The 15,214-nt window shown below is 37.1% G+C and overlaps 1 protein-coding gene across 1 annotated transcript; it reads left to right on the top strand.

Annotated features, from left to right (window-relative positions):
• The first annotated feature begins 1,444 nt into the window (after positions 1 to 1,444).
• LOC131052888 (probable receptor-like protein kinase At5g20050) lies at positions 1,445 to 2,707 on the top strand. The gene has a single exon (XM_057987529.2). The coding sequence runs from the start codon at positions 1,445 to 1,447 to the stop codon at positions 2,705 to 2,707; it is 1,263 nt and encodes a 420-aa protein (XP_057843512.2).
• Positions 2,708 to 15,214: the final 12,507 nt, after the last annotated feature.

Here is a 15,214-nt window from a genome sequence, read left to right as displayed (position 1 = left end):
AAATTTTTGTTAAATGACACTTTGTATGGATGTCAAGTTATGCGTAGTTCTAACACTCAATTGGGCTCATTTATGCTTCTTTTCCTAATCTTCTATTCAACAATATTATGTAAAATGATCAACTTTCCAATCAACACATACATATTTCTCAAGACTTTTGCCTTTATTGAGTAGATCATACATGCAATCATGTCTCCTAGACAAAATTGTACAAATGGTCTTGTCTTCCAATTCCAATTTTTTTTAATTTTATACTTTGGAGGTTAACACTTCCCCAAAATATGACTACAACCCATCAATGTTTATGTCACTCCTAGCCTCAAACATATCTTAGTCTCATCTTGTTTAGTAATGGACTTTTGATAATCTTAGTTCAAAGAAAAATAAGGACCAAGATGTCATCAAGATAGTTGAGTACTCTTCCCTCTATACATAGTAAGCTATCACTAGTGACCTTTATCACTACCCTTTCCCGAATGTTGGTACACACATTTTTCAAAGCAAAATAAGGACCTAGATATCATCAAGATAGTTGAGTACTCTTCCCTCTATACATAGCAAGCTGTCACTAGTGACCTTTATCACTACCCTTTACCAAATATAGGTACACACAAAAACATATAAACTATGTAGGCACCAACAAAGTTGAAATTTTGTACCAGATTTTTTTTTATTGATAATCATTTACAAATATTCTACCACCTATAGAAGACCAAGAGTCACAACATAGAAATCCACTTATTTAGAAACCACCTCCACTCTAGAAACCAACTATGGAAGACCAAGAGTTACAACTTAGAAATCCATATTAGATGTCCCTTTGGGATTTGAACTTGGGTGTCCAGCATGAGAACTCAATGCTTCAACCAATTAAGCTCAACCCCATGGACAATATTAAATTAATCTATTTCTCATTTACATTCATTAATTTAAAGTCTTAATCTCTATTAATCACGATACTTGTATTTTTTGCCCTCTTTACCATTGAATAGGAGATATGAATAATGTGCGACGTTTATACAATCATCAAAATGCACCTTTGACTGTATTTTTAATTAACTAAAAATAAAATAACATCTATATTCTGACTTAAATTATTTGTATATTTGACCGAGAATTCATAGATAAGATGGTTTACAAAAAATAATAACCAAATAAAACGAGCTAAGTAGTCTTTGTCAATTACCGAAGCACAGGTTAACAATTTAGTAAAGAAAGAAAAGATCATGGCATAGGCAGTTTGGTGATGACATCCACAACACTAATGGACTGGTCAAATACTGTTGAATAGAAAAGGTCAATAAACATCCAAACAAAAAAGACAGTCTTGTTTGACCTGCAAAACCATTTTGCTCTTTAATGGATTGTTTCAATGTAAGAAAAAAAACTATTTGCTCCTTATGCTATTTGAGAGAAACCAAAGTCTCATTAGTTATCGAGGGAGATGAATCACAAACATCTCTATGCAGCTTTAGCTGCAGCTTTAGCTGCAACCGTGATTATCCTCATCGTCCTCTTGATTTTCATAAGATGCAGGTATAAGAAGAAATTTTTTCACAGAAGCAGGGATTTGGCCAACGAAGGCCAGCAGATGAGACTGGAATACAGTTTCTTCAACAAGGTTGCAGGGCTGCCCAAAAAGTTCACTTACAAAGAAATTGAATCTGCAACAGATAATTTCAAGATCTTATTGGGTAGGGGGGCATCTGCTTCTGTATTCAAAGGGGTGTTTGAAGATGGTACAGAGATAGCTGTGAAGAGAATGAATAAATCAGATCACGGGAGAAAGGAGTTTGAAGCAGAGGTGGCTGCCATAGCTAATGTGAATCATATCAATCTGGTTAGGCTGATTGGGTTCTGTACAGATGGGCCTCACAGAATCCTGGTTTATGAGCTTGTTTCCAATGGGTCTTTGGGCTCATGGATTTTTGGTGCAAGGAGGGAGCATCCTCTGGTGTTGGGATGGGCCCAAAGATTTAGGATTGTTGTGGGTGTTGCCAAGGCTTTGTCATACTTGCATCATGATTGCAGAGCAAGGATTTTGCATTTGGATGTGAAGCCAGAGAACATACTGTTGGATGGAATGTTTGAGGCCAAGGTGTCTGATTTTGGGCTGTCAAGGTTAATGGGTAGGGATGAGAGTAGGGTGATGACAACCATGAGAGGGACCAAGGGGTATTTGGCCCCTGAATGGCTTTTGTCTCAAGGGATTACAATGAAAAGTGATGTGTATGGTTTTGGGATGGTGGTGTTTGAGGTAATTGGGGGGAGGAGGAATGTGAGCCAGATAAATGGGGGTGAAAATTCCGCAAGTTGGACCTATTTTCCTAGTGTTGTTATGAAGAAGGCAAAGGAGGGGAAGCTGATGGAGATTGTTGATAGAAGATTGGATTTGTGTAGTGTTGATGAAAGGCAATTGGTACTGTTGATTAAGGTTGCCATTTGGTGTATTCAAGAGAAGTCAAGGTTGAGGCCGGCCATGGACAAGGTTGTAGATATGCTTGAAGGGAGGTGTGAGGTACTGGATCCTCCTGAGACTAAGATGATCATTGTTGACTTGTTGAATCTCGATGATGATTTATACAGGCAAAATGATACAAGAAGCGTTGGACCAGCAATTGAGGAGGGGACAGACCAAAATGGTAGGATTATTAACTTCAGAGATCTAAGTTATTCCTATACAATGTCAGTTGTGTCTGGAAGATAAAATTTGTCCTGTGGGATGTGCTTGTTGACTGACTACCACTTATGGGTTTATGTTTTTCTAGCATTAGGAATACACATTTCCCACAGGAGAGCTTAATTTTGTTAAAAATGCAACCAAATGGCCCAAGTATGCCATGAAATATCTCATGTAACATAATTGACCCAACTGGTCTTCATTATATTTATGTCTTTGTGCATTTGAATTGCTACCGAACAGATTTGGCGAACGGCTATAGCTAATTTTCATTAAGATCATTCTCATAAGAATCTTGAATCAGCAGAAGCAGTTTCAAGGGGTTTCCATTGAAAAACTAAATTCTGGATTTCAGTCTTTATTAGTAACTAATCTATAAACACATTATTGGATTTCAGTGTTTCACAATAGACTATTAAATAATCTAGCAATGGATTTCATGCTGATTGTTGCTGTTTCTGAATTCGATTGTATATAAATTTTTTCATCAATATTTTAGATCATAAAGAAATGGATGTCATACACTACTATTAGTTAATCTATTTTTTTAAAGAATCATGCTGTATTATTTCTTAATCTAGAAATCTAATGGCAATGGCAGAGTACCTCAGCCTTGAATTTTCAATTTACAAATTCAATATGAGATTTTATGCCTCCACAATCTTAGAAGGTTTTCTTTTAACATTAGACTTAGCTGCGCATATAATCCTCGTCCTCGATGAGAGCAGAACCATTGGCTAGAGGTTCATTGAGCAGTGAGCGCAGCGAACCTCTCGGACAACAATCTGGGCAGTTTCTAGAAATTGTTAGGAAAGGTCTCGAACGCTTTTCATTAAGATAAATTGTCTGATAGAAATGAGATGTTCAGAGATTTTGCCGATGGGTATTTCTTTCTTTTGCAATTCTTAAACTTCAGAAGTTTCATCCCCAATTGAGCTGCTCTGTAATTTTCTTTTCGTGTAATTACAGGGATTACACAAATCATATGAATGGGCATGCTTTATAACCAACAGAATCTTAAGAGATTTATGATTGCTGAGGAGTTTAAAAAAACCATAATCTGAGTAACCAGCTTTGCTTTCCTAATCTGGAAAAAAACGCCAAACATAAGAAGAAAAGCAGTCGACCAAACAATATACGGACCATATAAGAGATCAACAGCTCAAAATACAAGATGGATCATGCTCATCGTGCTTAATCCCTATCTAACTACAGAAACAATTTACAGAGGACATATAGTTTTCTTGAATCGTTTTAACATTCCTCAGGATGGCATGATTAATCTGGGAAAAACACTCTTCTAACATTTAGGGCACATCATAAATCTGTTCCGTCGTCCTGCAATTTTAGAGAAAGTCAATAACACAGAATTAGTCGCTTGCTTGCTGCTAATATAGCGCACGCGCACATATATATATATATATATATATACACACGCTCTGTTATTGGGTTATATTTGCATATTTTTACGTGTGGGATTTGTCATTTTGCATATTTCTAAAATATGAGGGGGATTTTTCATGTCTTTTTTTTGAAAAGGAGTTCTTAAGTTCAAATCTTAAAGGGGTAAGGTATGTACGTCTCGTTTGTAGTGCAGTTGGATACATCCCACAGTTTCATATTGCTCTAACCCATCTGTAAACCCATATACAGATTGCTAGCATTGTGAACTATAAAAGACCCTTTTGTTTCCTTTCAAGAATATGGAGAAATGGGCACAATTAATTACCCATTTTTAATTATTTGAAAAGTTGAATCATTCAATTAAAGTAATAGCAAAATTATTCCTCTCTAGATAATAAGAAAAATTGTGATTATTAATTCATTTAAGTGTAGTGTTCAATTCTTTGAGTAAGAGTTAAAGGTTGAAAGTATTGAAATATGTGGGAAGAAAACACAAGATGTACATTTCTAAAATTTGTGCAATGATTACCATGTTGGTGTTGAGTGGCACTAAGATCAAATTAGGTGTTGTAAGTCTGACTAGAAAGGATGACTAAAGATTAGGTGGAAACTATTGTATAACATGTGCCAATGAAGCAATATAAGAGTGTGGAATTTCACATATCTCATGTGTCTACACTACTCATCACACGATATGTAATGATATGAAAAATTGCTAGAACCCCTTTTGAAGCAACAAGTGATGGTAGAATCTTAGTGCATATCATTAGGCTACATTGCACATCCCACAAGATGCCCTAGTACAAAGAATCAATAAAAGCTCCCTGTGAATTGATTTTTAGCTTTGTAGAGCCAAGAGGAGGTAGAATCACGGTGCACCCCATTTGACTATGTTGCTCATTCTACAAGATGTCGACCTCAAATGTGTGAGTATGAAAAGTGGAAAAACTAATGAAGGTGTTGAAATTTTAGCGCATGTCAAATGACTACATTACACATCAATTGTATGAGTATGAATGATTATAAATAGACCATTAAGAGGATTAGTGGTTGTTACATTCAAATGTGCAAGGTTCTCTTATGAGACATCACAATCTATTAGAGGTTCAAGATCTCCATACAATTGCTTGGTCATGGTCATGGTCATGGTCATGGCAACGATAGGGCAATTAGTGTCCTCTATATGATGTAAGATGTCTTCAACAATTGTATAACATATTATTTTGTACTTGTTATTCAACCAAGCATGCTTTTGTTCATGGTCAACTTAGGAGTAAGTCCATGAAGATAAAGTAATAGATGTTGTTCAAGATAGTTGATTCTTTATTTCTTGTTTCTAAGATGAGTAGTTTATCAAATTTAGCCTAAAAATAGAAAAGTATAGTATGATACCAAAAATTTGTTTGCAAACACCACCAAAATGAAACTTTATCTCAAATCAGCAATGCAATATCCTTATAAAATATTTACAAATGCCCCCAAACAAGCATAAACTCTTCAATCCTTTACCCACTCTTTGACCTAACCCATACCCACATCACATTGATCTATCCCTCCTATAACAAATAAAAAATAATTCTTTTTAATCAATATGATTGAAAGATAATATTTTATACAAAATTAAAAAAAACCATAAAATATATAATTATACTATATTACAAAATTTAGAAAATCGAATTCGCAATCCATATAGACCATTAAAAATAGGTATCTTCAACATGATACCCATTTCCATTCCAACATATTAGGTAAAGAAGCAACATGAAAAAGTGAAAAAGAGCAAACTTGTTAGAACTTGTTTGAAACAAGATTATAACAATTTGCCAAATGCTGGTCACTCCGATTTTGACTTGTCACAAAATATTTTAATTTTTGTTTTCCCTTCACAAAGTACTCTTAACTACCTTACACGAAATATGCGTCCTTTTTCCTTATATCAACCATATATAAGTTAAAAGTCCCACATAATATCATATAATATGTGGCTCTGGTGCCCACCTGTTGAATTTAATAAATCAAATCTAAAAAAAAATCTTAGAGCCTGTGTGGTGCCATATTATAGCCGTACAATTAAATATTGAACATGGAAACGGTCAGGGGACGGTGCGTTTTTCATAAGCATTACCTGCATTATTTTTATGCTGAAGCAAAATTCGCGGAGGTTATAAGTGGGTAAGGACAAAGGAAAGTGAACAAGAGCGTTTAATATATAAAAATCCTCCAAAGTCAAAAGAAATCATACCAAAACTCTTCTTGCCACGGTTCACAGAATAAATAAAAGAATTTTAATCATTGACGCTTTTACCAATTTGAACTGTTTTGGGTTGAGTATTTTGTAATTTATTTGATTGAAATGATGAGTTTAAGTTAGGGAATTTTTTAATTAAGAGGGAAGAATTGTGTGGCATCGATTCTCTCAAAATAATTTGGGACACAATTTCAAAATTTTATGTTTTTTTATGTTGAGATGTTGTATTCAACAAAGTTTGATTCTTGGTGGGTTTATTTGGAACTATTCAACTTCTAATTGTCTAGGATGTTTTAAAAATAAAGTACAAAAATGCAAGCTTCTAATTTGATTATTTTGGACATAATGGTGAGCTTATAATAACGCCACCTTTCAACCCAACTTGGCAAAAAGTAAGCCAAGGCAACTGCTTGTGGGAAACGCTGGGATGAGTCGTGGGGTTACCACTATGACAAACGAAAAAAGAAGACCCTCATTTCACCAAATATGCCAATAACTTACCCCATGTTCCCTTATGCCTACTTAAGTTCATTTTTGCTCAAATTCAATTAATTGGTGTGTCCCCATACAAATTTTTATTAATGGGAAAAAGGATAAATTCAAATCTTTCCCTATTTGAGTGGAGCAGCTAGGAATTTAAAATAAGCATTGAAAAAAATGGGAGGTGAAAATAAGCAACATTTGGTTATAAAAAAAAATGATATGTGGCTCCACAAATTTATTTCCCTCTTTCTTATTTGCGTCCAATAGTTTCTACAAAATTTACCTCAAAAAATATTATTAATGATTTCATCTAAAAATTAAATTTAAGATAATTGCTTAAAACATAAGTAGCAAAATTAAATATCCATGGGGCCACCATCTCTACAAATTGCTACTTAAAAAATTAAGTAGTAGCTTCTAGAGAAAATAAGCTAAGTAGCCACATGGAGACTTTCTCTTAGATCTACATGTTTTCATTATTCGAAAAATGTATATTCTTATGACATCATAACCTTGAACCTATGTTAAATTTTGTGATTAACAAAATACAAAATATAACTTAGACCTAATGTGTACACAATAGCAACAAAATAATATTTAAGAGTAATGTTATTTTGAAGTCAATTGATGGTGCATATTTATAAAGAAAAATGCACATATATATAGACCTTTAAGTTATATGAATCAAGTAGATGGCATTTCTAATCTACATATGATTTTAACTCTTCTCATTCCTAATCGGGAGGTTAGTTAATAGTCTAATTGAGACAAAAGTGTCCTTAACTAAACAAAGGTCACATCTAACTTCCATGAGTCAAGGATTGATGAGGCAATGGTGCCTTTTGAATACCTCAAGTTAAGGTGTACAATAATGATTTTAACCAATGATAACTTTAAGAAAAGACCACTAAAATCTTGAAAATTCTTGCTTGAGTGCTTTCTTTTCATACAAAATATTTCATATTTTTTTTAATAATTATCATTTTTCTTAGCAGATTTTGTTGAACACGAGATGCCACTGAGAGGGGGGGTGAATCAGTGGTTTCCAAACTTAACCCTTTTCAATCCTATGTGTGTATACCAATTAACTGATCTAACATAAAGTAGACATACTGGTTAGATGGGAGAATGACACAAATGCAACCACACATAAAAGGGACATATCATAACATCATATGTACGAGGAAAACCCAAGATGGGAAAAACCTCGATGAGAAATGCTGCTAGAGACTACTGCTCCAATCCAACCTCACAATGAAAACCTCGATTACAACATTTAGGGCACCAACCCAAGGAGTACCACTCCTACTTTAGGGCACCAACCCAAGGAGCACCAACCCCAGCACTGAGCTCCAACTCAGTGATTACAAGATCATATCATAAATACAAAAGTAATCTTCTTGTTACAAAATAACTTTGTAACTCTCATGCAAGTCTCTCCATCGGTTCTCCTCTCTCCAATTCTTTGTCGGTTCTCTGCTCACCTTTTCACTGCTGCAACCTTATCTCCTGCTGCAACTCACTCTCTACTGCAACCCTTACTGGTTCAGCCTCTTCTTCTTCTCTATCGGTTCTGCTCTCTATCAGTTCTCTTTTATCTCTGTCACATTATTGCTAGCCACCACTAGTCTTCTTCGCTTAGTCAGTTATCTGCTATCTGATTACTATCGGTTCTCAGCTTATTGGTTCTCTTTTGATTCTCATTGTGTTATTCTCTTTGCAATATACTATGGCTCTTCTCTGCCAGTTCAGTCACCACTGGTGTACTCCTCTGTCAGACTTAATGGCAAGCTACCAGTTGTCTCACTCTCACCAGTTGAACTCTTCAGACCGATTCTCTCTCACACACTCAGTCTCTTCTTTGATTGACATTGAGAACTTGAATGATTTTCTCTCTTCACTAGCCTCACTCTCTTAAGTAGGAACACCCTTTACATCTTTGATTCACATCCTTATATCCAAACTTTCCAACCTAAACGCGAGTTCAAACATTGACACACTAGGGTTTATGCCATGCACTGAATCTGCATCCTATCTGATCTCTAATCATCGTGACATATCATATCCAATCAAATATCATGTCCTTGATTGATAATCAACACTTTATGAATGAGCATCTCCTTTTTGTTTACCTTGCAATTCACGTCTTCTATCTTTAGCCATCTGTAGCATGACGTTCAACCTTATGTCTAGTCAATCACGTGAATGATGCGGTCTCATTCACTGGCTTCGATCTGCTAGATCAGTTTATCCCGGATCTCTATTGTTTCCTGAATCTCGAGCCACAATCTTCTGTCATCCTTCCTCGAGCTTCACAGTCACCTTTAAATGTTGGACCAACCGCCAACAACCTCACCAACACATCACACCGACCTGTGCATGCATGCCACTTCAACTCCACGCGGCCCCTTTGTTGGCATCCACCTTTGCTAGGTCTTCTATGTCGGTCCAGACAAGATCACTGACCAACCACACAACCGGGTTCATCTACCAGTTTACAAACCCTGTTGGTTATACCCTAACTGGTCTCTCTTCATCCTTGCACTTTTCTTTTCTTCCGGTGGAACACCTAGACCAGTCAGCATGCTTGCCAACCTACCTCATTCACATCTTCAACAGATGGGAGCCTTTCACTTCTACACCTTGTCAACATTACTGGTGGACATCCTTAGCAGTAGGCACCTTGATGACACCATGTCAGATCAATCTTCAACAGCCTCAATCTTCAATCCAGTTGCACTCTCTGTCTACAACTTGCTCAACCTTGCCTTCTTCATCATTTGACTGGTTCTCCTATTAACTAGTTTGTCAAAGTGACAAACATATCCTTCAATCTCTTTACCAACAACTCATCATGTCTACCCGGTTGATCCATTGCATATCTCTGATCTCATGCACCTAAGGCAACTTATTGCTTCACTTGTTTATCTGGTGTGAGCCTTCAATCACCCGCCTTTAATTCTTCTGTCTTATCTCAAAGAGATATGCTGCATTCCATGCATATTGGGAGATAAAATTAGTATTACAACTTACCGGTGGGAGAGGATCCTTGTCATCTCATTCTGCTTCTGGCATTGCACTGACATGCCTTAGCTAACATTGATCATATACATCTTCAATTAGACACACATGATCTGATTGAGCACACTCACTATTAGACTTCTCTTAATCTAGTGGAAGTCTTGCAGATTGACATCCACCAGCATACTGATGGCTTGCACATACTTCCCCTCTAGTGTTGATGTGATTTTTATAACATTTTGTCTCTTCATCATAATCAACATGTCACTTGGTGGTTATACCATACTGGTCTCTAGTCCTTATGTCTTCAACAGAAGCCAATAATAGCTTGTGTACCGGTGACTCCACTGAACATAATGCAGGATGGCATTAATGACACCATTTCCAGTAAGCATCAATGACAACACTGCTCATCAATCTCCCATAGGTCGGTTGCCACCTTATATCGGTTGACATCAATGACAACACAAAGCCAACAATCTCCCCTTTGGCATTGATGTCAACACATGTAGTATCTGACATACTAAGAATTCTCTCTCTCTCTCTCTCTCCCTTTGTGTGTTCCACAAATTTTCACACATGTAGTATGCAGTATACTACAAAATCTCTCTCCCCCTTTGACAACAATGGAAAAGGGCACTGACAGGGCTTCTCTCCTCCTTGTGTCTACTGGGCACTAACAGATTTATGACCCCCTTTTTCTCTACCGGATGCTTCTCCTCATTTGACCATCATACATTGTATCCTCTCAATTCACAACACTTGAGATGAAGGGATCAACCACCAACTGACACCACCAATTTCTCAGCAACCAAATGTATATACAAACCTACCAATTGCATATACAAGTTTGTTGATCAGACTGCATCATCCCCCCTTTGATATGCAGAAGTGTTTTTTACCCCAATTTGTTGATATCAAATGTTGAAGCTGACATTGATACCAATTGTATCTTCTCCGATGCCAAATGCATGTTCTCATGTGAAGATAACTCCCCTTTTTGCAAGCAACATTACCCATGGTCCTGTTGTGATTTCAGTTGGACAGACATTGAAATATCTCACAACCCCAGACACAAACATATCGGTATAACCATATAAATTTTTACTCCCCCTGAGTCATACATCTCAAGTCATCATTTGTCTATTAGGTTCTAAACTGGAGCCAACCTACCCCTTATATCGGTTGATTTGTGCATATGTGATTGATATGATGATCTATGAGCTCCATTATATCAACCACAACATATGACATGATCCTAGATGTACACAATGCCATACTATATCATTATCATGCCATATATCAGGCCTGTTAGCCCAAAAAAGATGCATGCATACATGATCAACAATCAAGCCAACATATGTCATTAAGGTCTTTTCCAATACCACCTGAGACATAATCACCCTAATCCACTCTACTAGAGTTATTGCAATGATCCTAGACCTCATTGTCTTACATAACCTGCAAATAATAGTTAGTATACATACCGGTAACATACTGCACATACCGGTTTCCTGCACCGGTCCATCATCTCTAGTGGAGCACCTTCCTCTAATGCCCATCTTCTTGTGTCAATTTGTTCTGATCCCAATTGTCAATTAGCCATCCATTGACACATGCAGTAGTGATCCATCTCTCATCTGTAGGTGTGTATCCAAGGCAACCACTACAAACACTTGCCATCTCATTTCCTTCCTTCATACCAGTAGCAACTTGTTCTTCCATTTGTCCTCTTCCACTGAGGGGGTAAACGATATGGTCAGTGTACTACTCCCCCTATGGTCCTGAATCTCCTTTAAGCCTTAGGAGATATCACTTGTGCATTTAATGCATAATGCCAGTCCATGGTCCTACTCTCTTCCTTCTTCTTCCATACCTACTTGACTTCATTTTTCTTCCCATTTTTAGTCTTGGGAGTAGGTGTTACCTTCTTTTTTTGATTGGTCCTTGCTCTCCCATATTCTGCATCATGCCTAAAAGCAATGTTGTAAAAGCAAACTATGTTCATGCCATACACATGATTGGAGGACCTACTGTCAAACTGGTTTGACCATCTTCTTCAGGTCATGCTATTATAACCGGTTACCGGAACCGGTGGACCTCTTGATCTTGTAGGAACAAAACCTCTTCTCCTTTTTTTCCATGTAGCATTTTGTCTCTCATATTCTCTATATCCATTTTCATGTTAAGCATAGCTCCTATACCGACTGTCATGTGACTGAACTTTCTTGTTCCTGCATTCATGACTTCTATGCCCAATTCCATTGCAGTTATAACATACATGATTTATATTTCTTGAGGCAGAAAATGGTCTCATCTTATTATGCATGGGAGCAGATCTATGCATGTTTCTACATCTTGACATACTATGGCCATATGCATTACTTCTTGGACATACAACATTCTTATTTCTAGACCTCTTTATGCATTCATCTACCCTATGACCATAATCTTTGCAAGAGAAGCAATAGCCGATAAAGGATGGCATATGACTTACAAATTTATTCTGCCATGCATGAGGAGATCTTACCGATTTAGTATTTCCATTTCTGCTTCTCCAGGGATGGATCTTGGATTGTCCATGGTCTACATATCTTCCATTCGATTTATTCTTTTCCCACACTTGCTTTGTCTTGTGGGCGATAGCATTTCCTTGTCTTCTACTGTTAGGGGGTCTTCTATGCTGTCTTCTTCTGTTCTTGCTTCCGGTGAAGCTGCCTTCTCCCATCTTTCCTTTTCCTTTGTGATTTGTATTGTTTCTCCTTCTTGTAGCACCGATCATCATCCTTGGCTTCATGTCTTCATCGGTTGTGGTTAGATCAACCTTCTTCCGGGGAGAATTCTGAATAGTAAAGGTTTGTTCCTTGTTATCTCCATTTGAGGAGACAAACAAAATGTCATTGTGAGGGACACTCTTGCTGGTGGAGCATTCACCGACACAACAACCTAATCCTCTGTTATCCTTGGAATGGTTTTTCTTTTCCAACATTTTGTCCAAGGCATCACTGCTACCATCAAATCAGATTCTCACCTTGAGCTCATCCTGACATTTCTCAAGGTCATTTCGAAGATTCTCCATTTCTCCTTCTAGCTGTTGATACTCTTTATCCTTGGCCTCTAGCTCAGATGCTAGATCATTACATCGACACTCCTTGGTGTCTTGTTCTTGAGTCTTCAACTTTGAGATACATTTCTCAAATTCTTCAAGGCATTTAATTAACCAGTTTTGTTCCACAACTGCAACATTCTTGAATAACTTGTATTCATTCCTCACTCTACTAAGTTCTTCAAGTGCACTTACAAGTTCTCCTTCAAGATCAACTTCTACTTCATCTTCTTCTTCACCTTCACTATCACTGCCAAACACACCTTGCCGGTAGGAATGATCTGGATGATCATTCTCAGATGTGTGCCTCTCATCTTTTGATTCTTGAGCCATGAAGAGGTGAGTTCCTTCTTCATCATCATTGTTGCTGCTAATAGATCTGCCTTCATCGTCTACAGAAACATGAGTTACATTTTCCTTCTTGCTTCCATAAACCAGTTCTACAATGCCAGGATAATTTCCATAGAGCTTCTTCAATCAGTCCCATAGGATTTTTGTTTATCTGCATCTTTCCACTTGTGATGAGACATCACTAGATAGCCTTCGACATTGCATGCATTTCTTCTTTTTGCTTCAAGACCGGTGGAAGGACTGATTGTTAGACAGTTTAAATAACTGAAAGACAACTGAGAGAGGGGGGTGGGGGTGTGAATCAGCTGTCACAGATTACTAGAACCACTAGCACTTTAAAATTTAATACCGAAACCCAAAACATTAATACTAGAATAGTAGTTAAACCAATTAAGCATAAACAATAATCACAGAATAAAAGCCATCCACATAACACCAAGATTTGTACGTGGAAAACTTGGTCCCCACAGTCAGATTAATACTTCTACAGTAAGTATGTGAATTACAATTGAGGGGCCTACACTTGCAGGAAGCCCACCAGCCTAGAGCACATTGCTCATCACAAAAGAAACCTCACTGAATAAATAGAAATCCAGACTACAATCTAGAGAAGTGTTGAACTGTAAAAGATAGCATCTCCTATGCCTGAGTATAGTTCCAGTTAAGCTCAATACTAAAGGACTAAATCATCTTACATAAACCCAATTCAATCTCCAATGATCGACCAACTTCTTTGGCTGAATGATATTACGTTATTTGCACATTACATTCCTTGACCATGACCTCTAACATAACCATGATGATCTACAATGAAATCTTACATTTATATATACAAACCCTCGACCATAAACAATCAGGTCATCCACCAGACAATAAACCAATTACATAATTACAAACCATGTCGGCCTTAGACCAAACAAATAATATCCAACACATAAGACATCTCAAAAATACATCAATAGGTCCAATCCACACGTTACATTAAAGCTGGTCCATAACCTAGATCAACCAGGACCCAATATAGGTCGACATGCTACAAAAATGATCTCCATCCGCCAAGTATTGAAGATGATCACCAACAGCATCCTGAAACTCCACCAGAAGCCGCACCAACACCACTTATGCAATTCATCAAAGATCTTCATCAAAAGCTCTGTCGGAACCAAAAACTAAGCTTCTAAACAAACAAGATAACATCTGATTATCAGACCAAAACCAACTGATCAAATATGAGCACAAGTATCATGAGCAATCCAATTCCATCACCAAACTATACCGGAGCCTACCAGATCATCCAAGTCAACCAAAAACCACTCAACCTACTGAGACCAAAAGGGTGCCGGTAAAGCATCCAAACAACTAGTGTTGGCATTAATGACAAAACATCAATGCAACACATAATCAATTCCACCAAATGACCAACAATCTCCCTCTTTGGCATTGATGGCAACACTAGATGTGAAAAACATTTAAGTACCAAGAAATGCCAAAAACGTCTCCCCCAATGGAAGACATCCAACAATCTTCCACATACAGCTTTGAATGTCAATATCTCTCCCTTTACTTTTCTTATTCATATTTCTCCTCCTTTGAATTTTTATTTTATTTTCTTTGTCTTCTCTCCCCCTTTCTTTTTCTGTTTCACATCAATATCACTCCCCCCTTGAAATCAATGCCAGAAATCTGGCAAAAATATCAAAGCAAAAAATATAAACTACTGAATCACAAAGATGACTACTCCCCCTGAGCAGTAGCATCTCACATTAGTGCCGGAATGAATAGTATCTCTGATAGTTCATGTCAGACTGATGTCAAACTGCATCAATCAAGTCTCTACCGAAGAGGCAGAAAATCCCAATCTGTCTCTCAGGTACTCAAATGATTACTTGGGCAAAGGTTTAGTGAAAATATCTGCAATTTG

This window comes from Cryptomeria japonica, chromosome 7, assembly GCF_030272615.1.
Source record: "Cryptomeria japonica chromosome 7, Sugi_1.0, whole genome shotgun sequence".
Taxonomy (NCBI): Eukaryota; Viridiplantae; Streptophyta; class Pinopsida; order Cupressales; family Cupressaceae; genus Cryptomeria; species Cryptomeria japonica.
This window is presented reverse-complemented; position numbering and strand designations above follow the sequence as displayed.